Source organism: Schistocerca americana, chromosome 7, assembly GCF_021461395.2.
Source record: "Schistocerca americana isolate TAMUIC-IGC-003095 chromosome 7, iqSchAmer2.1, whole genome shotgun sequence".
Lineage (NCBI taxonomy): Eukaryota > Metazoa > Arthropoda > Insecta > Orthoptera > Acrididae > Schistocerca > Schistocerca americana.
In genome coordinates this window covers 481887229-481913353 of record NC_060125.1, presented here as the reverse complement: position 1 = coordinate 481913353, position 26125 = coordinate 481887229, and the positions used below count along the sequence as shown (strand labels likewise).

General features: G+C 40.3%; 1 protein-coding gene across 1 annotated transcript in view; it reads right to left on the bottom strand.

The window, feature by feature from the left end:
* Nucleotides 1-19577, bottom strand: part of LOC124622298 (zwei Ig domain protein zig-8-like) — a 909359-nt gene extending 889782 nt beyond the window's left edge. Inside the window, exon 1 of the mRNA XM_047147970.1 lies at nucleotides 19254-19577. Coding sequence (XP_047003926.1) covers nucleotides 19254-19329 — 76 coding nt within the window. The 5' untranslated portion in view covers nucleotides 19330-19577. The remainder of the gene's footprint in view (nucleotides 1-19253) is intronic.
* Between the last annotated feature and the right edge of the window lie 6548 nt (nucleotides 19578-26125).

Sequence of the window (26125 nt, the reverse complement as noted above, 5' to 3'; positions counted from 1 at the left end):
CGAATACTGTTCCGCCGCGCTTTAGCGTTATTATAAATCGAGTTCGCGTGGAATATGATGCACAGATCTCAAATTGGCAATATCTTATTGGAAAGAGTTCCCACTCCTTATTTCTTTTCATTTATTCTTTATATACAGACACGATGTTGTAACTGGCTATAAATTTCCATTAATATTCCCAAAATGCCATCAAAACATGCTCAGATAAAAGTTATTTAGTGGCAGTTCCATACTTTTGGACCCGTTTTTTTAGATTATCCTTTCCTTACGAAACTTTCTTAAAGAAATGAATGGTTATGTCTGAACAATAGTATTTGTATCTTTGAAGGACATTGAGGACACCGTATCAGAACATCAGTCTTTGCACTGAAACTTCTGTGTTCGGGAATTCACTGCAAAGGTTTCCCTTCTTTTTTGTTTGTAATGTACCTGAAGTTACGTATTAGAGTGTAAAGTAGGCAAGTTGGTCCAAGACAAGAAAATGAAAATATCTACAACGAAGCTCCAAATGAAGGAGAAGGTGAAACGAATCATCTGTAAGTGATTCGCAAGAAACATATCGGCCACCTAATTATCTCGATTTTTCTTCTCCTTCGGTGTTCAACCCTGGCACTGATTTCAGAGAGCACGCCTTCCCAGTTTTCTGTCTGCTTCAACTTCATATCTGCATTTTTAGGGCACCCTATATGACTCATAAGCCAGTGACCTTGCTGCTGTGGTAACGCCGGTTCGCCTAAGATTAGCGACACTAAACGCTGTCTGGCAGGGACAGAACTTGGACTGGTGGCTATTCGGGTCTGCCGAGCGCTGATGGTAAGCGGAGTACATTCAGCCCTTGTCAGAACAACTGAGGAGCTACTTGATTGAAAGGTAGCAACCCCGGTCACGAAAACTGACAACGGCCGGGTGAGCTGTGTCCCGACTACGTACCTCTCCATGTCCGCATCCAGTCCCGCCGATAGACTGAGGATAACCAGACGGTTGGGCGGTGTCGTTGGGCCTTCCAAGCCATGTACAGACAGAGTTTAGTTTAGTTCAGTTAGCTTTACCTTATTTCTTCCTCAGCAACCCACTTAGCTATCTTTCCAATGACATTACTGTGCCTTAAAATGCGTCCTATGATTTTGCCTCTTTTTGTCTGGATGTGCCTCCAGAACGAACTGGTTTCCTGTACCCAGCACCTCTTCATTGACCACTGGATATTGATTATCTATTTATATACCGTAATCTCTATCAGACCGCCTATACCTACCTCCAGTCTCATGTTACTATACTTCTCCATCTCTTAACATATTTCCCACTAACCTACCTCTTACTCTGTTTTCGACTGAATAAGTTATTTAGTCCGGAACCGCGCGACTGCTACGGTCGCAGGTTCGAATCCTGCCTCGGGCATGGATGTGTGTGATGTCCTTAGGTTAGTTAGTTTTAAGTAGTTCTAAGTTCTAGGGGACTAATGACCACAGATGTTAAGTCCCATAGTGCTCAGAGCCATTTGAATAAGTTATTTGTTCTACAGTCCCTTTAGAACGTTAGTAATAACCATTCACATTCGTCTATGTGCACTATCTTCTCAGCGGTTTGTAGGTAGGTAAATATATCGAACGAAAGAGGTAAAAAGTAGACAGATTTCCCATCAGAAATAGACCAAGGTCCATAAAAGTATTCTGTTCTTAATTATTGACAAAAGAGATTTAAAATTCGAAAAACAGTGGGCGGTGAAAAACATACGGTCTGTGGAGATTTCAGGTATAAAGCGGAATGTTTCTCATGATGTATTGGGAAGCCTAGTGATTCTAGTAGTATTCTGGGCAGAACTGGGGAATGGAGTGAGGGCAAGGACAAAGTAGGTGTCAGGTCCTACAGGTACATAGTCCAGGAGCAGCCAGGAAAGTGTTTGAACGTCATCAGCCGTGTCACAACGCTATTTCGAACGGCGATTTCGGGTGTTACAACACTGGCTCGTTTTATAAATAGAAGAGTGTCACGTAGACGCTCACCGAATGGATGCACCAAAACACGCTTTGCGTTTCAGGCAGATGTGTGTTTCTTTTAACACAACACGTTCATTATGCATTCAAACAAGTAATACGGTCACTCACTGAATCATAACTAATTAGGAGTCATTGGGGCGGGTTCCGGTCCGAATTATTTCATATCCGAATTTTACAAATTTTTCTGATATAGTTACCAAAAGCTATAATTAGGAATATAGCGTACAGTGTTTCTAGTGGTTCATGGAAAACTAGGTGAATCGTCTTTTTTGTTGGTCAGCGTATTGTCGAGACTGGACTGTCAAACAAGACAAATTCATATTCGTTTTGGACCAGTGACGAGAACGTAATTCTCATACATGCATTTAGGAAGGAACTTCGCACTGTACGTTTGAACAGCAAGGACATTTCAGTATCGTATTTATACACCATAACTGGGCCAGCGACATTCAATTAAAATATCTCCACTGTACATGAATGTACATAATTGATGTAGGAGTGCAGGTTGTAGATAAATGATCGATGGCATAGGGACGTTTGGTTCTGGTCATGAGGCGTAATCGGACAGCCTAATGGTAAGCTGACCGCCCGCGATAAGCCGGAAATTCGGGTGAGAGTCCCGGTCTGACAGAAATTTTCATTGTCCTCATTTCATTATACACCTAATAGTAGCCCACATTACCAACAACGTATATATTTCATGTATTTCATAACGGCTGTATTTGCCACATTGCCAGTTCCTGCTGAAATGCGTTCATCTCCGAAGGAACTGGGAATCGTGCGTTTAAACAACACAGGCATTGCAATATTGAATCGAATCGTAATGTCACAAAAGTCGACTTAGCAATACCACACACCTCTACATCACACAAGAGGAGACGCATCAGCTTGGTAAACCGCACGAAGTAGCCGCAGAGTCTGAAGCGGATTGCCATGGTTCGTGCGCCTTCCCGCATTGGAGCGTAAGTTAGTTTAAATTAGATTAAGTAGTGTGTAAGCCTAGGGAGCTATAACCTTAGCGGTTTAGTCCTATAGGAACATACTACCAATATGCAAATTTAAAGCTTGGTAAGTACTGTCGTTTGGTTTTAAACCTAAAGAATTTTGTTTACTCCTAACGCTCGTCTTTGTCACTGCATCCTAAAGTGCAGCACATTATTTGTAACAAATCAAAGAAATGGAATTAAACACAATTCGTCACGTGGCTTTCAGAAAGCGAATTCAACTGGATTTGATTTTGTTGTGTGCTTGTGACCAACAATGACGCATAAATCACTCATTATTGGCCCTGGGTCGCCAGATTAGACTGACCTAATTATCGAACATTACCTGGAGAAAGCATTTGCTGAGCTGAGGGTGACACAATAACATCTTTAGTAAACTTCATACATGATAGGTGTTATTACTAGCTGCACATTTCAATAATTCCTTTTAATTTTAATTTTTCGGTAAAAGTCATGCACGTTTCAAATTTCAAATAAAACCGAATGCATAATTCGGCTTTTACCATGTCGACACTCGATTTGTTTATAGCGTCATTCCATAAATGATTCATGTGGCTGAGAACTCTTTCCACACGGGCATTGTTGCGTGGAACCTCCATTACCCTTTTGATGATTTTTTTGTTTTAGGGAAAGCAATAAACAGATTAGAGATATGAATGTAATTGTATGACAACCGAACCACTGACTTCAATGCCGAAAGCCGAACACGGGGCTGGAATGCCGAACACTTCAGTAAATGTCGAGCATCTGGTAACCCACATGGGAAGGGAAGAGTTATGTTCAATCCCCCAAACAATAAAAGCGGTCTCCGCTAGTGATGTCTGGCAGTGTCTCACTTCGTGATAAAAACAATTCCGAAATATCGCGGATTCCGAATTACTAAAGTCCGAAATACTGAAGATCTACTGTACAAGTGAACTTGTGTTAAAGTAACAAAATAGGCAACCAGAGTCTGACACCTGCAACGTTTATCTCCTTAAATCCATGATACAGTATATGAACATAATTTTCCTATTTCCATTACTTACCCGCTCTCGAGATTGTACAGCCGTACCTTTCGAGTTGAAATCAATCATCATTTTAATAACAGAGGAGAAGAAAAGCGTTTAACATCTGATGTAAAGTGAAGGATACATATAACAAGTAACAGCGTTCAGCAACTTTTTTGGTCTACTTTACCGATAAGTAAACAATAGTCTTGAAAACCTTTTTTTAACTTCAATTGCAGTGTTTCTGATAAAAAAGAAGATTTTCGTTCATACTGAAAGACCAAACAGAGCATGTTTTGGTTCGGCCTAATGGCCCGAAATTGTTTCCATTTTTTCGCTTTGTGTTAATACCTATTTCTACATCTGAAGATGGTGGTCTGACCCATAGAAACGCGTACCCATTAAAGAAACGAGTGACTTACAGAATAGTGTTACATTTCAGTCGTAGTTATCGCGATCTGCGGATGAAATAGTTAAATCTATAGTGTCTTTCCTGAAAATTGTTCTCTAAAATGGAGCCTTATAGAAAAGTGAAACATGAACGTTAAATAGAACATACCAGAAGTCAATAAAAAGTTTTGAAATGTAGTCTTGCGAGAACAGCTACAGCGAATCAGTCTTCGTACTGAAGCAGACTACAGTAATCACATTGCTGAAAACGTACCTGACCCTGAATACAGTAGTCCGAACACGCTATTATTTTTAGATGAATATTTATCTACAGCGAATGATCTGTATTAATAGAACCTTTGGTGTAGTAAATACTTAGACACTAAGCGCACTAGAACCCACGAATATCGAGAGCATCCACGCTGAAGGCGATCAGTAGCCGAAAACACAGACTACTGTTCAGTATCAGAGTAGAGTGCCTTACATTAGAGGTAGCTGTACAACAACATTGTGTCAATGTATCCAACCAATGATGTACAATTTTAAAACACTGGTAAAATGACTTGATCAGCACAAAATTTGTTGAATTAATAATAGTGGTATTTATGTCTGCGATGAGTTTGCTTATGAGGCAGCATCATCTGGAAGAACACACTACCATAATTTTAACTATATACTCACATGCCGTTTTAGCTATTATATGTGCTTCCTGAAATGATCCCTTGGACCAAGAACACTAACACAAGTAAATAATAATATTATTAAAGCAACAAATTCGGTAGCCAAAATGATGTGTTTCGGATATTGGATTACAACCCGATAATGTACACGAATGTTCCTCGAAATTATTACGAAATTCATTGCGTAGATTTGGTCTACAAACACTTACTTCTATATTCGTAGAGAAAACCTTGGAAAATTTAGATCTCAGAGTAATGAATAAAATGCTTGTTCCAGTGGTTGCATAAACAGACGGCATGTTACTGCTGTGATACCGCTAGTCACCTCAGAACAGTTGTAAGTAATGACTAGGAGTAAATACGTCGCAATAACATATTATTTATTGTTATATTATTTTAATATTTATTATTTAGATTTGCATTACTCTACCACTCTATACCACCATCAGTACTGTGAAGTTTTTAATGTCACATCCAGTTGAAGTCCCGGTATGCAATTAGCGAATGGCACCCTGTCACATGTTCTGTGACCTATTTCCAATTCTCGGTTTATGGACGAAGGGAGATGTTATCAACTTCAAATGGCGGAGCAGAAAAAGCCTAATCAGAATCAATGGGTTCAGGTTTTTTTCGATACATCTGTTCCGCATTTCATATTTTATACGCGAATAGTTTACGTAGTTCACCCAGAGGTGTTGACACGAAACCACGTTGGCTACTGGGAGAATCAGCTCCATATCGTAAATAGTTACTAGGATAATCACACCGCTCCGTAAAGAGAATCGAGATAACAGTCGAATGTTGTTTGAGAGTGGCCCTAACGTGGTACAAATCTCTTCGAACATCGTTACAGCAGCGCCATAACCATTTTTGCTCACTTTATATTTACGCGGAACAGCAGTTGCCTCTCTTCCACCACACTAACGAGATGAAAAATTGCTATAGATTTGGTACTACGTCTGCCCGCAAACAGATACTCCAGAGAGAGCACTGCAGTGGCGAATGCAGAGGCAGATGAAAGGACTAAAATGAAAATCATGAATACTGACTTTTAAGATTCACATAGAAGTAGACATTGACTCTCTTCGTACCAAAATACGATTCATCATTGAGCATAACAGCTCTTGTGCAACACAAGTACGACTTGTGTCTAATTTTATTTGATCTATTGGTACTACATGATTACAGCTGCTTATCTTTTCCTTATGCGGAATGTAACACATCTCTTAAAAAATTGTGACAGTATTTGATTATTTGCTATTACACCTGTAATGCTCGCAAATAAATAAAATTTCCAGCCATCTTTGAACAGGAGAAAACGTCAATGACGTCAGTGACGACCACCGTACGAATTTCATGGTGTTTTCTCCATGACCTTTAATTTCCCATAGACTCATAAATGTACGTGTGTTATAGGCTGTGAAGGTTATGGTATGCAAAAGCCCAGAATTCCGATTTCACGTTATCACTGATATACCAGACGAACACCAACGTCCACGTTTCGGACGATACAAGCAGTGACTCAATTTTGATCCATATGAAAGCAATTAAGATTCTTAAAAACACTTTCAATGTGCAGTGTAATTTTACCGCAGATGTGTTTCGTGCTTGGGTACAGAAGTCGATACAAGTCAGCTTCGGGACTTCTTTTTTAGTATGTTACGCAAATATCCGAAATTCTGGGAATGGGTTTACATGACAATCACACCTCAACTATGAAATAGTTTAAGTTCTGCACATGCTTTTGCAGCCATTTACAAATGCATATTTCAACCAGTGCCATAAATACAACGCCAGACCATGAAAATAATCATCGAATTTGTAATATTCCAAACAGATTACTCAGTTGTCATTCCGAAACTGATTCGAACTGTAGAAAAAATAATACCTTATCTTAATACCTGGACTGTGTCTTTGTTTCACTAAGACTAGTTTAGCAGTCACCCAATCGCAATTGATAATGTCAAATTAGGACAGTGTAATGATAATAGTGATGGAACTATCACCTTATCGCTGGGGAGTTCCTGAATATATGGGTCTCCATAATCGAAACTATGCGAGAAATTACGTAATGCTATATACAGTCGCCTGAGTAAGTGACCAATAGTTTTTCATTCTGCCTCATAATAACGGGAAACGTCTTAAATAAATCCAGCTTTGATTTAAATACTGTATGGTGTTTCATATTTCACCTTTCAATTTATCATTTGGAATACATTTTACCGAATTTTGGTCTTTGTAATATTTTCACCGTGAGTCAGAGATAAAGCTACTGGACTGAGTCCAAAGTCCCATCACAGAACAGTTCTACTGTGTAAAAACTTTAATACCATGTAAGCTGAGAGTTTCATAACAATTGAGAATCTTCGCACTCCCGTGTCTTGCAGTTTCAGGCTTAAATCGTTTAGGTCTGATTAGATATAATGACTGAAGACAGGCAGCGCACTTAGTAATCTCTCACAGAATCGATATTCATTAAGTTGAGGCGTGCGTTATTTATGTTGCAGGAGTTTAGACTCGCACACTATTTACGAAATAAATTTAGAGAAAACAATATAAATTCAGATTGAGAAAACGTAAAAGCGTATCTGATCTAAACGATGACGGAGGCAATAAGGAAGAAAAAGAAATTAGGAGGAGCAATGGTGTCAAATTATGAAGTAAAGAATTAGGAAATGCATGAGAGAGAAACCAAAAGCTTGCATTACAAATCTACAGCACAATACATACAAAACAAAGGCGCAATGTAAAGGAGAACGTAGCTATGCTAAGGAAACAGTGTGAGGAGTCCGTCAAGAATCCTGGGATAGAATGATGTGAAAGATTGAACATGATGTCCTTGGTAGAAAAGAGACAGCTCATTAATTCCTCGATCACCCAAACAAACAGGAAAAAGATTTTACACGATTGCACGTAAGAGGCAAAAAAATGAAGATAAAACGCTATCTAATATTACAGGTAGAAAGCAATGATAAAATTGAACTAACGGAATCAGACCCAGAAAACAAGATAGTGAAGTATATCCAGAAGGTAATATTACATTCGAAGACATAAAAGAAGCATTAGAGTAGATAAAGAACAGAAATTGAGCAAAATCCGATACTGTTAATGCAGTCTTTATCAAAAGAGGAGGATTAATATTTATACTGAGACTGTAGCTTTTAATAAATGAATGTTGAAAATGGAAGACTGTACCAGACTCTTGAAGACTGGTAGAAGTAAACAATTCTATAAAAGTGGCACTAGAAATGCTTGTGAAAATTGCACTGGTAAAGTCTCTTCACACTGACTGTGAATTGTAAGCACGAATAATTAAAAACAAACCGGCTAGAATAGCTGACCACCTCCTGCTGAAGGAACAGAAATCGGCAGGAAGTGCAAAACTGCTAAGCAGCGATGGCTAGAGGACAAATGTAAGGATGTACAGGCTTATCTCACTAGGTGTAAGGTAGATACTGCCTACAGGAAAATTAAAGAGACCTTTGGAGAAAGAGAACCATTTGTATGAATATCAACAGCTCAGATGGAAACCCAGTTCTAAGCAAAGAAAGGAAAGCAGAAAGGTGGAAGGAGTATATAGAGGGTCTATACAAGGGCGATGTAGTTGAGGACAATATTATGGAAATGGAAGAGGATGTAGGTGAAGATGAAATGGGATATACGATACTGCGTGAAGAGTTTGACAGAGCACTGAAAGACCTGAGTCGAAACAAGGCCCCGAGAGTAGACAACATTCCATTAGAACTACTGACGGCCTTGGGAGAACCAGCCATGACAAAACTCTACCATCTGATGAGCAAGATGTATGAGACAAGCGAAATACCCTCAGACTTCAAGAAGAATATAATAATTCCAACCCCAGAGAAAGCAGGTGTTGACAGATGTGAAAATTACCGGACTATCAGTTTAATAAGTCACAGCTGCAAAGTACTAACGCGAATCCCTTACAGACGAATGGAAAATCTGGTAGAAGTCGACCTTGGGGAAGATCAATTTGGATTCCATAGATATGTTGGAACACGTGAGGCAATACTGACCCTACGACCTATGTTAGAAGAAAGATTAAGGAAAGGCAAACCTACGTTTCTAGCATTTGTAGACTTAGAGAAAGCTTTCGACAATGTTGACTGGAATACTCTCTTTCAAATTCTAAAGGTGGCAGGGGTAAAATACAGGGAGAGAAAGGCTATTTACAATTTGTACAGAAACCAGATGTCAGTTATAAGAGTCGAGGGACATGAATGGGAAGCAGTTGTTGGGAAGGGAGTGAGACAGGGTTGTAGCCTCTCCCCGATGTTATTCACCCTGTATATTGTGCAAGCAATAAAGGAAACAAAAGAAAGATTCGGAGTAGGTATTAAAATCCATGGAGAAGAAATAAAAACTTTGAGGTTCGCCGATGACTTTGTAATTCTGTCAGAGACAGCAAAGGACTTGGAAGAGCAGTTGAACGGAATGGACAGTGTCTAGAAAGGAGGATATAAGATGAACATCAACAAAAGCAAAACAAGGATCGTGGAATGTAGCCGAATTAAGTCGGCTGATGGTGAGGGTATTAGATTAGGAATGAGACACTTAAAGTAGTAAAGGAGTTTTGCTATTTGGGGAGCAAAATAACTGATGATGGTCGAAGTAGAGAGGCAATGGCAAGGAAAGAGTTGCTGAAGAAGAGGAATTTGTTAACATCGAGTTTAGATTTAAATTGTCAGGAAGTCGTTTCTGAAAGTATTTGTATGGAATGTAGCCATGTATGGAAGTGAAACATGGACGATAACTAGTTTGGACAAGAAGAGAATAGAAGCTTTAGAAGTGTGGTGCTACAGAAGAATACTGAAGATTAGATGGGTAGATCACGTAAGTAATGAGGAAGTACTGAATAGAAAAGGGGAGAAGAGAAGTTTGTGGCACAACTTGACAAGAAGAAGGGACCGTTTGATAGGGCATGTTCTGAGGCATCAAGGGATCACAAATTTAGCATTGGAGGGCAGCGTGGTGGGTAAAAATCGGAGAGGGAGACGAAGAGATGAATACACTAAGCAGATTCAGAAGGATGTAGGTTGCAGTAAGTACTGGGAGATGAAGAAACTTGCGCAGGATAGAGTAGCATGGAAAGCTGCATCAAACCAGTCTCAGGACTGAAGACCACAACAACAACGAGACCTCCAGTGAATAAATCAGTTTATCTATATAGCGAATAAGACCAGGTGAGGCCGAAAAACATAATTTTACGAAGTAAAAGCTACACCTCCGCACATATACGGAAGTGAGACCTGGACAATAATTAAAAAAGACCAAACAAGGATACAATCAGCTGAAATGAAATGTTTAAGGAAAGGAAAAGGATATACTCTGAGAGATAAAATAAATAATTGTGACATAAGGAGAGAATGAAATGTATTTTGAATAAATGAAAGAACAGACTACTAGATCGCCAAACGAAAGACGCATATTCAAAGAACCGTGAACGGATGAGTAAGTAGATAACTAACAGAGTGCAGACCTAAAGGAAAGAAAGATACAGGATGACCAAGGGAAAGATGGCTTTTGTGAAGAAGGAACAGACTATAAGCCTGTTCTTCGAAGAAAATCAGAGGATGAAATTTGCAAATGACAACTTATTCTGTAATATATCTGTTATAAATCTGCTACAGAATATGACTATCAGCGTGACAGAGCGCGATTCCCATTTCCGTCAATAATTTTGATTGGATGACTAGGACAAAGCACAATCAATCATCCGTACGATAATACGTAAACGGAGGTGTCGAGACTTTTGATTCTAAAGGTGGTTGTAACTACTTTATCTGTCGAGTACTGACTTTGCACTCCTTCAGTTACAGGAGCTTATGCAGAAGACAGCACAAAAGTTAATCACCTTTCCCTAGTGGTCTGTTTATTACACAACATATCGTTCTAACAATAGGCTGCCATCATAGTAGAGCGCAATCTGAGCCCTCATAGAAGTATCGTATCATCACTACACGACACACGCAGTTGAAAGTCTCCAATTCTCCGCCAGGTGTCTTTCTCGTCATTATCATAAAAAAGACTGCACTTGGTTCTAGTCTTCCAATAAAAAAGTATATTCTCTGGTACAATAAAATGTACCAATAATTATCTACCATGACAAGTAGCTTTTAACAGGGAACTACTGTTTGGTTCATATACCATTGTGCTTTCCGATTCCTAGAGAGTTTTTATTTGGGGCTCATTGAGTAAGAATCTTAAAAACCGAAGAAAGTGCATGTTAGAAGGTTGTGAGTGTCATAGCGTTTCTGGATGTTCGTCGTAATATGGTGTAGATAGGTGTACACGTGTTCCGTGATGCTTATCTATCCTACTCTGTAAAAAATAAAAAAAAGTTTCAGGTCTCATCACTATCTTCAGAAAACTAGTCAACTAAATCTGCGTCAAGTCCTGCGCGTCTTGTTTCCTGTTCTCACTTAACCTGTGTGTGACAAACCGGAAACTGATGTTGTCAATCCACAGTTCCTCCAATATAGTTCTCGGAAGTTTTCACCGTATTACGTCAGCGTTTGCTACCCTTCACCGATATTAAATGTCGACATACTTGTTGACAATCGACCCAAAATCAATGTGAATTAAACAGTTTTCTTTCCCTCCGAAAAGAGATTGAGCGAGCTGTAATCATATGTTTTGTTTCGTACTCTTGCACCACGATCGTTTACGTTTCCATAACCTTAAGGTGCTATTTTGAAAACAGTAAATAAAAGTATAAGTAACTGGCAGTCACATTTCTTCGTGGCAGAATTGTGACTCTAGTCTTGACACTAGCTGTTTTATACGTAAAAAAAATCTGTTGCATCTTTGTGTGATTGATGTTACCAGTTAAATATTATTCTATTCGCCTATCTGTTTAGGTGTACAACAAAAAGAAGCACCCAGTCCTTCCACCCATTCTGTTCACCGAGATCTCACGTTCACCTACAACTCGTAATGTATGTATTAGATCACATCATGATGCCATGCCTCCAGTGTTCGCATTAAGTACCTTAAACGTAGAAATCGGGCTAGACGATGTCATAAAGACGGATCTAAATTACATTAGCAACAGTTGCATTAAGCGCAAAATGCCAAATATAAAGTCGATATATGCATTAAAAGCATTTAAAACCGTACAGACAAGACCTGCAACAACATTAGCATAAGTAGGTTGCAAGCATCCGTTTTCGCTTACCTTGCAACGGTAGAGAATTTGTCTGAATATGGTTCTATGGACCGGATGCTAGGCATTAAGTGTGAATTGTAATCATGCTGATATAAATATATATCGAGAGTACCGACCGCAGCATCGCCAAGGAATCGGAGGTACACTGTAGAAGTGGAGCAAGCGTTCAACGTTACTCTGCACACACGTAACACATAACTACTCATATATACACACACACACAAACACAAACACACATCACACACACACACACACACACACACACACACACACACACACACACAAGCACATATTTCTGCCTTTTCGTATTCCTGTAGCTACGAGGCATTCGTGCGCTTTAGTTTCGTTGTATTCTTAAAAGTAATATGAATACACAGAATCTTCCTTTCGTACAAGAACTAATTTGAGTATGTCAATATGTATTCCTCTTTATGGGTAACATATTTGTTGCATCACGTTGGTATTTTATATAACCAACCTGTCTACAGGACAGCTTATCCAACTTATATATAGAATTCTGATTCCCATCCACTCTTTAGTCCCAGTATTGTGTCTCACTGTTTACAGGCACAAAACGCGTGGGTGTTTTCAGCTCGTTACTAAATGCAAATGAGAGGAGGCCGGCTTGGTAGGAGCTGAAGTAAAGGTTGCAATAATATGCGGTACGGCACACTGTTAGAGAGAAGGTTTATTATTCAAGAAACACATAGTACAATGAAAATTACTTATCTTCAGTAGTTTGTAGGGCTGCAGCTATGGCTATAACTAACACAACATACTCTCAGGTACTAAGCCTGATGGGCCTCCTCAGAGAATCAATGCAAACAGAAGTGGCTGAGGGCCGATTATGAAAGTGCGTCTGCCTAGGTTGAAATCTAGCTAAAAAGTGAACAAGCCACACTCCAGTTCCGTCGAGATGCACAGCCCGCTGGAGTGCGCTGTGCTCGGCAGACGACAGGCTGCCAACCTTGCTTTGGTGCGGCGTTGTAGTAGCATCTGTGGCAATGATACTACACCAAGAATACCTATGGTTTTTGGATGAGTACATACAGTTGTTATCCAAGGTGCGACAGATGGTGTAATTCGTAGAGACCGTTTTCAGTGTCATAACACCATTAAGTAATCGTTGGAAAGCATGAGAATCCTGCTTGAGAGTAAACAGACAACTGAAACTAAAATTCAGTTTTAATCATTTTCGTTGTGAAATTTTATAAGCGTGTTCGTCAGAGATTTTTCTTTCTAAGCACAATATGATTAATATAAAACCTAATATCATGCACATTATTACCCTACATCTATATCTACATGGATATTCTGCATATCACATTTAAGTGTCTGGCAGAGGGTTCATCGAACCACCTTCACAATTCCCTGTTATTCCAATCTCGTATAGCCCACGGAAAGAACGAACACCTATATCATTCTGTACGAGCTCTGATTTCCCTTGTTTTGCAACGGTGATTGTTTCTCCCTATATAGGTTGGCATCAAAAAAATGTTTTCGCAATCAGAGGAGAAAGTTGGAGATTTGAGTTTTGTGAGAAGATTGCTTCGCAACGAAAAACGCCTTTTTTAAATGAGGTCCATTGCAAATCCTGTATCATTTCAGTGTCACTCTCTTCCCTATTTCGCGATAAGACAAAAAGTGATGGCCTACTTTGAACTTTTTCAATGTACTCCGTCAATCCTACCTAGGAAGGATACCACACCGCGCAGCAGTATTCTAGAAGAGGACGGAGAAGAGTAGTGCAGGCAGTCTCCTTAGTAGATTTGTTACATTGTCTAAGTGTCCTACCAATGAAACTTAGTCTTTGGTTATCCTTCCCCACAACATTTTCTATGTGTTACTTCCAATTTAAGTTGTTCGTAATTGTAATTTCTAGGTATTTAGTTGAGTTTACGGCCTTTAGATTCGACTGACTTATCGTGTAACCGATGTTAAAAGTTTCTTGCACTCATGTGGATGGCTTAACACGCTTGGTTAGTTAGGGTCAATTGTCAATTTTCGCACTGTACAGATATCTTTTCTAAATCGTTTCGCAATTCTTTTTTGTCTTCTGATTACTTTAGTAGTCGACAAATGACAGCGTCATCTGCAAACTACCTAAGACGGCTGCTCAGTTTGTCTCACAAATCGTTTATATAGATAAGAAACAGAAAATGGCCTATAAAACTACCTTGGAGAAAGCATGAAATCGTTTCTGTCTTACTCGAGGACTTTTCGTCAATTACTACGATCTGTGACCTCTCTGACAGGAAATCTCGAATCCAGTCACATAACTGAGACGAATTTCCGTAAGCACGCAGTTTGACTACAAGTTGCGTGGGTGAAACAGTGTCAAAAGCCCTCCGGAAATCCAGAAATACGGAATCAATTTGAAGTCCCTTGTCAATAGCACTCAACACTTCAAGCGAGTAAAGAGCTAGTTGTGTTTCACAGGAACGATGTTTTCTAAATCCGTGTTGAATGTGTGTCAATAGACCGTTTTCTCCGAGGTAATTCGTGATGTTCGAACACAATACATGTTCTGAAAGCCTGTTGCATATAGACATTAATGATGTGGGCCTGTAATTTGATGGTTTACTCCTACTACCTTTCTTGAATATTAGTGTGACTTGTGCATCTTTCCAGCGTATGGGTACGGAAGTTCCGGAGAGCCAATGGTTGTGTATGATGGTTAAGTATGGAGCTATTTCATCAGCATACCCTGAAAGGAATGTAATTGAATTATAGTCTGGATCAGAAGACTTGCTCTCATTAAGTGATTTAATTTGCTTCACTACTCCTAGGATATCCATTTCTACGTTACTCATGCTGGCAGCTGTTCTTGATGCGATTTCTGAAATATTTACTTCGTCTTCTTTCGAGAAGGCGTTTCTGAGTATTACAAGTGAAAAAAGCAGACTGGAAGTGAGTAATTATGACAATCACATCGGAAAGTATTAGAAGGATCGTTTAGTTACTTGTGACTATACACTACAACAGAATATTAAAAAAATGGCATTTCAGTCTTTGATCGATATTTTTTATTTTCAATGACCGGTTTCAGGCTAGCTGCCCATTTCCAGATCATATATAGCAGTTACAGAGTAGCTTGTCAGTACAGAACTATCGTTTCGCTGTCATAACCCATTCGGTTAGCTGTCATTGAAAATAAAAAATAGCAATCAAAGACTTAAATGCCATTTTTTATTTAAAGAACGATCGCGGCAATCCCATTAAGACAATCATGTATAGATTTGATAAACAGAATATTTTATCCTCGCACCATAGAAAGAATACACTCATAGAATCAAGTGGCACCTTCGTAGCTGAAATTAATAACTACCTATATGTTCCTAGGTAGGAGGTAACTACCATTTTAGTTCATATTAAGATTAATTAGAAGGCACGTCAACCCATTAATTGCAGGAATGAAAACAAGAGATACTGGACAATATGGAGACTTGAGCTAAATTTGTAGCGTTTCTAGAAACACTAAACCACTAAAGCGAATATAATTTTGCAAAATTAAGACTGAGTGGCCCTTTACTTTCTGAGAGTTAAGAACGAATGACCCCAGTGTTCATAACTAGTAATGTTGTCTTGAGTAAGCTTGTAAGTGATGGAAGCGATTCTTCACAGTATTTAAAATCACTGTGTTCGGAATACAGCAGTAAGAGAAATCTACTGTGATGCCTGTAAAGTAGAAAAACAAATACTGATTGAAGCACTCCTCTGCGATTTCTGATAGACGCTGGTAATAAAAAGGTGAAACTTCGTGGATTACGCCTTCGACAGTATAATATTTACTACCTGTTCCGTATAATTTGAACAGAGAAAAAGAGACAATGAGAATTGAAAAGACAAAGATAATAAAAGGATACATCTGTAATAGTGTCTTTACCTATAATGCATAACTTTCTGGGTCGATAGTATTAATTAAATGTCTAGCGATCAATTCACGTCACCGACATTTCTGGTTTTGAACGCTCTACTATTTGCCGGAATTCTACTCCGTCTGCTGTCGGTGTTATGTGAGCATGGAATGTAAATAACAAGTATTTCTGACGAACTTAGAAATCTTACAGGCAGCACATTAGCATTTTCACAGAATACAAAAATAATTTAATGGATTTCTTTCAGCGTTATTTCATACATTGACACCTGCGATAAGTTGTAAACCATATTTCAGTTAGTACCTGGAGTGAGATGAGTTCACTGCTCTCACAGAAGCGCATTATTTCACTGTTGAATAGCAAGCAAACTTTGGACTAGAGTCTGTCAACTGACACGATGCAGAATGACCGATTTTCTTTCTTTTTCTGAGATTCAGTAACACAAAAAGTTTGTTGTATAACAATTACTGGTAACAGCAAGATCATATTGTCGTCACTGTAGGTCACAGTTAAGAGATCAAAAATAATTTCTTTGAATAGGTCTTTTACATCTTTGGTCCTTTATTGAAACAATACAAGAGCAAAACAATGAATATTGTAACTTTGCTATTGTCGTGGTAAATGTCTAAAAGAGCAGGATCACGAGAATTTTTCTTCTTACAGACAACATTCTGGTAGGTACACAAACCACTCACAACGTTAAAAACAAGAAAGAAGGAAAGAATGATATAAATTATTGTCATGTCAGAGCGATACAGAATGAAGAAGCGAGAACGCATTTAATTTTGGAAGTGACGTTTTCTGGGTTTGCTCAGAAAGATGCGTCACCGCATCAGGTGAAATAAATTTTGTACCACTTTCAGCTTTTTCCCATGAAAGAATGTAACAGACGCCAGAGCAGTGGAACAACAAGCAATCACACAGCGGCTGTTTACGCTGTACCATATCCTTCCTTGATCATAAGCATTCTAACTGCAGATACGCGCAGAAATGGGATGGCTGTCGCGTACGTAACAGTTATCAGATTTAAGAAGTAGTTTGAACATAATCGTATTTCATCCCCATGCCCTACTCGCTGTATATAGATTTAGGAACCAATGCGACATATTTCTCTATTTCTATATACATGCCATCTCAGTAATCGCAGAAAGAACGCCGCTAGGTATCGTTTTCAAATTGATCTGAGGGACCACAGCTGTTAAATTTTTGGCTGTGGAGTATAAATGCTGTTTTCTTGTTATTTTTCATCAACTCGTATGTGTTTGCTGCTTTTTAGTTACTTTATGTACGTTTCAAAGCAATTACGATGTCAACATTCGGCAGAAAAGTACAGTAATAAATGTTATATTGGCTTTATCTGGTGTGGTAACTATAACATTCACTTGTCTACTGTAAGGGACGATGACCTGTGGGATCATATTTAAGTAATACCCGCTGTTTCCCAATTTATTTGTCATCATGACTTTAATTCCATGGCGACAGTGTTTCAAGTATCAATAGAGCAGCAATCACAATTAACAACTTTCTGGAGACAAAGTCTCACAGTTTTCAGATTAACAGTATAAACCTTCAATGACGTTTCACGTGGATGACACTCCTTAAAATGACTGAAGTTGAAGCCGTTGTTGCGTCGAAATCGACTGCAGGTAAGTAAAGAAATCAATAAATACAGCTGAGCAGAAAAAAGTAGTAAGTGAATAGCCTTATATCTCACAACAGAATCCTGAACCTGATGCCTTTTTGGCATAGGTGAATACTACAGAATACGTCCTGATGAAATGAGTTGGTAGAGTACTTGCCCGCGAAAGGCAAAGGTCCCGAGTTCGAGCCTCGGTCGGGCACACAGTTTTAATCTGCCAGGAAGTTTCATATCGGCGCACACTCCGCTGCAGAGTGAAAATTTCATTCATGAGTGTCAAAATAGTTTATTTTTTCAAACATTACCTTCTGGAGCTTTGTAATCATTTGTTTTATTCACGTAACAATAATAGATATTTACATGCTGAAGGATTCGCAATATTTTTAATTACTACATTTTTATGGTGGATGGAATCAGCAGTTGTATTTGGTATTTTTATGTATCAACTGTAGTTAGGATGCAGGTACTTGTACAAACAACAACGTTATGCATCGTTATAAAGATGTGTACAGAGATATTAATCGTTATTGCTACATTGTTGATACTCGAATCCCGTTGTGAGGGAAATGGTGGAAGGACGACATACAAAAGAGAAAGAGGAATTCAGATAGAAGGTAATGCTTGACTAAACTACGAACACATAGTTGACTATATGTTATTTTAATAATGATATTCAGTATTGTGATCCCCAACTTCTCAGTAAGTATGACAATTTATATAACATTGCCATACATTCCGCGCGTCTTCGTGGGTATTCACATCGGATTACTCAAGACCAAAACACTTATTCGCTTTGTAATCAGTTACCGATGTGCGTTCTGTAGTAATCAACCACAGTTCATTCGGAAGCGAGATTTAGTGATTAGGAAAGGAATATCATACGTTCGAATTCAAAACATATTACAGCGCTCCTTAGGAGCCAAATAAATTGTTTTAGAGAAATAAAATTTTTCACACCAATGAGCAGTACAACATAGTCTTCCATGAACGATCCCAGTCTCAATAAAATCCTTCTGTTTTTACTGATATGTCATTTCACAAAACACTGCAAATGCTCAAATGCTAATATAACTGGTGTTTCGTACGATCTTAAGGCGGCCTTCTTCAATCCATAGACTAACTTATCTGTAGGGCAGGTACTTCAGTATATCGCCTTTCTAACGGTGTCATCACATCGGTAATCCTGTAACACTATTATAAAGGCAATATATTGAAGCAGTTAACTTCGTAGCCGTGTTACTCTGCGCCCTGAGGATGCCGGCGGCAGCATGACCGAACTGTCAGTTATTTCAGTTTTTTCACATATAATGTGAGATGAAACGGCATTACATTCGGAAGGATTTTAATGGGTCCAGTGTTTCCTGTGTCTCAGTTAGAGTACAACTTGCATGCGCGATGAGGAAGCTGAGGTGCGAATAACAAGTCATAACCACGATTAATTACTTGTTAAGAATTAATAAAATACAATTATGTAGCGTAGCATAACTCACCGGGACGTGCAGCGGGTCCGGCAAACACCAACCAGACGATGCCGGCCACGGTGGCACAACCCACAACGCAGGCCATCACTGTCAGTACGTGAGGTACCCTAACACCCGGAGGATCACTGAGAGTCACTGAACAGGTCCCGCATAGCACTTGTACAGTAGTCAGACAGAGCTACACACGGAGGGCATGAACCGGGAGCCGAATTTTTTCTGCCCGCAGACTGCACGGCGAGTGCTGGTGACCTCACACGCACGCCGAGAGCGGCCGGTCGCCGCCTGGGCTGCTACCGCACAGGCTGGGCCCCATAGCTGCCGACTGGGCGCGTGACGCTGGTTGCCGCGGTGCAAGGCGCGCGCTTCGCGGGCTGCTTCCGCTGGCTGACGGCGCGGACGTCGGCGCAGGTGGCGGGCAGGTGCGGCCGGAGGTGTGAGCGGTGTGGCGAGGTGCGGCGCTGGTGAAGGCGCCTGCCGGACTGAGGCGGCGCCGCCCACGCCCACCGGCGCGCGGCCCCGGGCCGCCCTGTGCGCATGCGCACTGTTGCCGCCGGCCGCGACCCCAGCCCTGCAAGCAAAACACTTCCGCCCTCTACCCTGATGCCAGGGTGAGGGTTGTTTCGAGTTACCCCCGCCGCGGCCGTGTAGGGGCCTGCAAAAGTAGTGAACGCTGACTGACAACGAGAAGGGAAGAAAATGGCATTTCATCAGCACTGTTTATGTTTCGTAATACAATATCTGTCCTGCAGCAATGTATACAATGTGATTCAGGAGAAGAAAACGAATGAACGTAATGAATTTCAGTGCTGCAGCTTCATACTCAAAAACACAAAAATGTTACACCACAAAAACGTTAATCGAGTCGCAGGTTGAGAAATATTTATTTCAGTACGAAGAAAAGTGGAGAAAAGCAATTACTACTGCTATGTAGACTTGATGATAGTTGGATGTTTTTTAACATTAACAATATGCCAACACATCTGCAAATTTATGCATAACAGTTATTAAGTTTTCTTAAGAAATTCCCAAGAAATATATAGTTCTATAAAGCGCACATTAGGAAATGCGACAGTTATGGAAATGCATCGTCAACACTTTTTTTATGTATAACCAGCTACCTTTTTATTTAATGGAGACATTAATATAAACCTATCACAGTTGCAGCACATACATTTTGCCGCCTAATTTAGAACCGACTAGTTCATTCTCAATCCTGACCTACTGGGTGTATATTGAAGGTGCCTGATCTTAATGACAAGAATCTAAAACTGACAATATATGCAACACACAGTGACGCTAGGTAGATGTCAAAACATACATTTGTTTAATATATCAGCAAGAATCAAGCTGATGAGGGTTGTGAATGAAGCAGACGATTCGAAAGTACTCGCCAAAATAAGTGTACCGTAACTGTGACAGATATGTAATATACTCTTCATGAATACGATTAATAACGACCCAAAGGAAATTTCGGACAAAAACGTCAGTGGGGATCCAGAAACTCGTAACTTCTGTGGGTCATACTCACTGTGATAGACCTAAAGTGAGTTGAATGAAAACAAGACAGGATTCAAAAGGAATGAGAGCATTTGAGTGTTTTCTGTAGTTTACGTTATCTTGAAAGCGGAATTTTTTTGTGTGGATATGTAAGCAGAATTTTTTCCAAGGGCTTTGCGCAGATTGTCCCATTTACCATGTTAACCCGAAAAACTTTTTTCTGGTGCGTAAAATGAAAATTGTTTCAACCAACTTTCGTCAACATCACTGTGTAGTTCTTGCTAGGGGTATATATTTTATTGTATCTTCACAGATGTAGGTAGAAGTTAAATCTTTAAATGGAATCATGTCTATTTTACTTAAGAATACACTTACCCTCTTCCAAAACTATTCAAAAATGTACCACACTGAACCATTTTTGTCAATGAAATGTAGATGTGGAAAGGTTAAAGAATACACATGTTGCGAAGAAACCGAGCTGTTTACTGCCTTGATTGTACGCATTACATACTGATTGTAGTGCTGTAGTAAAGGTGTGAGTTTTTTTATGATTTCTGAACCATGTAAACACAGGTACTTCTCTCCCACCCGCTTACCTCATTTGTTGTTGCTTTAGCGTACAGTACACTGTATATCAGTGCAGCCGTGCATCAGAATAATTTAGTAACTGCATGGTGGAAGTAGACATCTTGAATAAAATTTTTGTTGTATAAAGATGTAAGATGTAGACGCATGTCGATAAGATAGATATGCTGCTGATCAACGGAGGAAGTACGTTTACAAGAAATACTGTAATAGCTTGAATTTTTAGGTTCAATGCTGATAGAGAACATTCATTACGTTATTATATCTATCTTGCGCTCTGCTGTACATACCTAAATGGCTCTGAGCACTATGCGACTTAACTTCTGAGGTCATCAGTCGCCTAGAACTTACAACTAATTAAACCCAACTAACCTGCTTATGTACCCGTGGTCTAGGGGTAGCGTCTTTGATTCATAATCAAAATCGTCTTCGGTCCCGGTTTCGATCCCCGCCACTGCCTAAATTTTGATAAATAATCAGCATTGGCGGCCGAATACTTCCGGCATAAAAAGTCAGCCCCATTCTGCCAACGGCCTTGTCAAAGAGGGCGGAGGAGCGGATAGAGGTTCAGGGCACTCTCTTGTCCTAGGGGTGGGAAATTGCCCCTAAAGGCGGAAGAATCAGCAATGATCAACGACATGAGGATGCAGAAGGCAATGGAAACCACTGCATTAAAGACACGTAAAGTGTATCCACAGGACATGTGGCCTGTAATTGAAGAAGTGTCATGATGATCTCTCCATTGGCAAAAGATTCCGGAATAGTCCCCTATTCGGATCTCCGGGAGGGGACTGCCAAGGGGGAGCTTACCATGAGAAAAAGATTGAATAATCAACGAATGGATAACGTTCTACGAGTCGGGGCGTGGAATGTCGGAAGCTTGAACGTGGTAGGGAAACTAGAAAATCTGAAAAGAGAAATGCAAAGGCTCAATCTGGATATAGTAGGGGTCAGTGAAGTGAAGTGGGAGGAAGACGAGGATTTCTGGTCAGATGAGTATCGGGTAAAATCAACAGCAGCAGAAAATGGTATAACAGGTGTAGGATTCGTTACGAATAGGAAGGTAGGGCAGAGGGTGTGTTACTGTGAACAGTTCAATGGCCGGCTTGTTCTAATCAGAATCGACAGCAGACCAACACCGACAAAGATAGTTCAGGTATACATGCCGACGTCGCAAGCTGAAGATGAACAGATAGAGAAAGTGTATGAGGATATTGAAAGGGTAATGCAGTATGTAAAGGGGGACGAAATCTAATAGTCATGGGCGACTGGAATGTGGTTGTAGGGGAAGGAGTAGAAGAAAAGGTTACAGGAGAATATGGGCTTGGGACATGGAATGAAAGAGGAGAAAGACTAATTGAGTTCTGTAACAAGTTTCAGCTAGTAATAGCGAATACCCTGTTCTAGAATCGCAAGAGGAGGAGGTATACTTGGAAAAGGCCGGGAGATACGGGAAGATTTCAATTAGATTACATCATGGGCAGACAGAGATTCCGAAATCAGATACTGGATTGTAAGGCGTACCCAGGAGCAGATATAGACTCAGATCACAATATAGTAGTGATGAAGAGTAGGCTGAAGTTCAAGACATTAGTCAGGAAGAATCAATACGCAAAGAAGTGGGATACGGAAGTACTAAGGAATGACGAGATACGTTTGAAGTTCTCTTGCGCTATAGATACAGCAATAAGGAATAGCGCAGTAGGCAGTACAGTTGAAGAGGAATGGACATCTCTAAAAAGGGCCATCACAGAAGTTGGGAAGGAAAACATAGGTACAAAGAAGGTAGCTGCGAAGAAACCATGGGTAACAGAAGAAATACTTCAGTTGATTGATGAAAGGAGGAAGTACAAACATGTTCCGGGAAAATCAAGAATACAGAAATACAAGTCGCCGAGGAAAGAAATAAATAGGAAGTGCAGGGAAGCTAAGACGAAATGGCTGCAGGAAAAATGTGAAGACATCGAAAAAGATATGATTGTCGGAAGGACAGACTCAGCATACAGGAAAGTCAAAACAACCTTTGGTGACATTAAAAGCAACGGTGGTAACATTAAGAGTGCAACGGGAATTCCACTGTTAAATGCAGAGGAGAGATCAGATAGGTGGAAAGAATACATTGAAAGCCTTTATGAGGGTGAAGATTTGTCTGATGTAATAGAAGAAGAAACAGGAGTCGATTTAGAAGAGATAGGTGATCCAGTATTAGAATCTGAATTTAAAAGAGCTTTGGAGGACTTACGGTCAAATAAGGCAGAAGGGATGGATAAAATTCCATCAGAATTTCTAAAATCGTTGTGGGAAGTGGCAACAAAACGACTATTCACGTTAGTATGTAGAATATATGAGTCTGGCGACATACCATCTGACTTTCGGAAAAGCATCATCCACACAATTCCGAAGACGGCAAGAGCTGACAAGTGCGAGAATTATCGCACAATCAGCTTAACAGCTCATGCATCGAAGCTGCTTACGAGAATAATATACAGAAGAATGGAAAAGAAAATTGAGAATGCGCTAGGTGACGATCAGTTTGGCTTTAGGAAAAGTAAAGGGACGAGAGAGGCAATTCTGACGTTACGGGTAATAATGGAAGCAAGGCTAAAGAAAAATCAAGACACTATCATAGGATTTGTCGACCTGGAAAAAGCGTTCGACAATATAAAATGGTGCAAGCTGTTCGAGATTCTGAAAAAAGTAGGGGTAAGCTATGGGGAGAGACGGGTCATTTACAATATGTACAACAACCAAGAGGGAATAATAAGAGTGGACGATCAAGAACGAAGTGCTCGTATTAAGAAGGGTGTAAGACAAGGCTGTAGCCTTTCGCCCCTACTCTTCAATCTGTACATCGAGGAAGCAATGATGGAAATAAAAGAAAGGTTCAGGAGTGGAATTAAAATACAAGGTGAAAGGATATCAATGATACGTTTCGCTGATGACATTGCTATCCTGAGTGAAAGTGAAGAAGAATTAAATGATCTGCTGAACGGAATGAACAGTCTAACGAGTACACAGTATGGTCTGAGAGTAAATCGGAGAAAGACGTAGGTAATGAGAAGTAGTAGAAATGAGAACAGCGAGAAACTTAACATCAGGATTGATGGTCACGAAGTCAATGAAGTTAAGGAATTCTGCTATCTACGCTGTTGTGAATTGGCAGGAGCCAAATCCCGGAGTTTGGAGGAAGCCGAAATACACGCTTTTAAGCTCACGCAAACTGGCGTGAGGTCTGGAACAGGACAATGTAATTAATATAGCCAATAAGGTACGTTGCTGCTGGAATACTTAACTTTAATCCATAATTATTGTACATCGCTCTTGACGGTACATGTTTTACAATCTCAATACAAACTGGTAATGGCGCCTTGCTAGGTCGTAGCAAATGATGTAGCTGAAGGCTATGCTAACTATCGTCTCGGCAAATGAGAGCGTATTTGTCAGTGTAGCATCGCTAGCAAAGTCGTCTGTACAACTGGGGCGAGTGCTAGGACGTCTCTCTAGACCTGCCGTGTGGCGGCGCTCGGTCTGCAATCACTGACAGTGGCGACACGCGGGTCCGACGTATACTAAAGGACCGCAGCCGATTTAAAGGCTACCACCTAGCTAGTGTAGTGTCTGGCGGTGACACCACATAGGCAGTAAAATAACCAATGACGGACGGAGCAAGGAGGACATCAAAAGCAGACTCGCTATGGCAAAAAAGGCATTTCTGGCCAAGAGAAGTCTACTAATATCAAATACCGGCCCTAATTTGAGGAAGAAATTGATGTACGTCTGGAGTACAGCATTGTATGGTAGTGAAACATGGACTGTGGGAAAACCGGAACAGAAGAGAATCGAAGCATTTGAGATGTGGTGAAAATTAAGTGGACTGATAAGGTAAGGAATGAGGAGGTTCTATGCAGAATCGAAGAGGAAAGGAATATGTGGAAAACACTGAAAAGGAGAAGGGACAGGATGATAGGACATCTGCTAAGACATGAGGGAATGACTTCCATGGTACTAGAGGGAGCTGTAGAGGGCAAAAACTGTAGAGGAAGACAGAGATTGGAATACGTCAAGCAAATAATTGAGGACGTAGGTTGCAAGTGCTATTCTGAGATGAAGAGGTTAGCACAGGAAAGGAATTCGTGGCGAGCCGCATCAAACCAGTCAGAAGACTGATGACCAAAAAAAAGAAAAAACAACTTAAGGACATCACACACATCCATGCCCGAGGCAGGATTCGAACCTGCGACCATAGCGGTCGCTTGGTTCCAAACTGCAGCGCCTAGAACCGGACGGCCAATCCGGCCGGCTGTACATATATGTTCTGTAATTTGCTGCAGGTTCAGGTTGGTTGGTTGTTTTGGGGAAGGAGACCTGACAGCGTGGTCATCGGTCTCATCGGATTAGGTAAGGATGGGGAAGGAAGTCGGCCGTGTCCTTTCAGAGGAACCATCCCGGCATTTGTCTGGAGTGATTTAGGGAAATCATGGAAAACCTAAATCAGGATTGCCTGACGCGGGATTGGACCGTCGTCCTCCCGAATGCGAGTCCAGTGTCTAACCACTGCGCCACCTCGCTCGGTGCAGGTTCAGGCACAACTAGTGTACAGCAGAAGATTCCCTGAGAAGTCGTCGTCTTCTCGTCTACTTGAAACTGGTAGTTTAAATGCAAGACCTCTAAATAATCGTAGAACACGAACAGACGAAGCTGCCAAGGTCGCTGTGCTGGCTTCCGTATTCATGAATCCTCAAGTTAGCACACGACGATTTCAATAACATGTTGGTGTCTCGAAAACAGGTGCACATCGG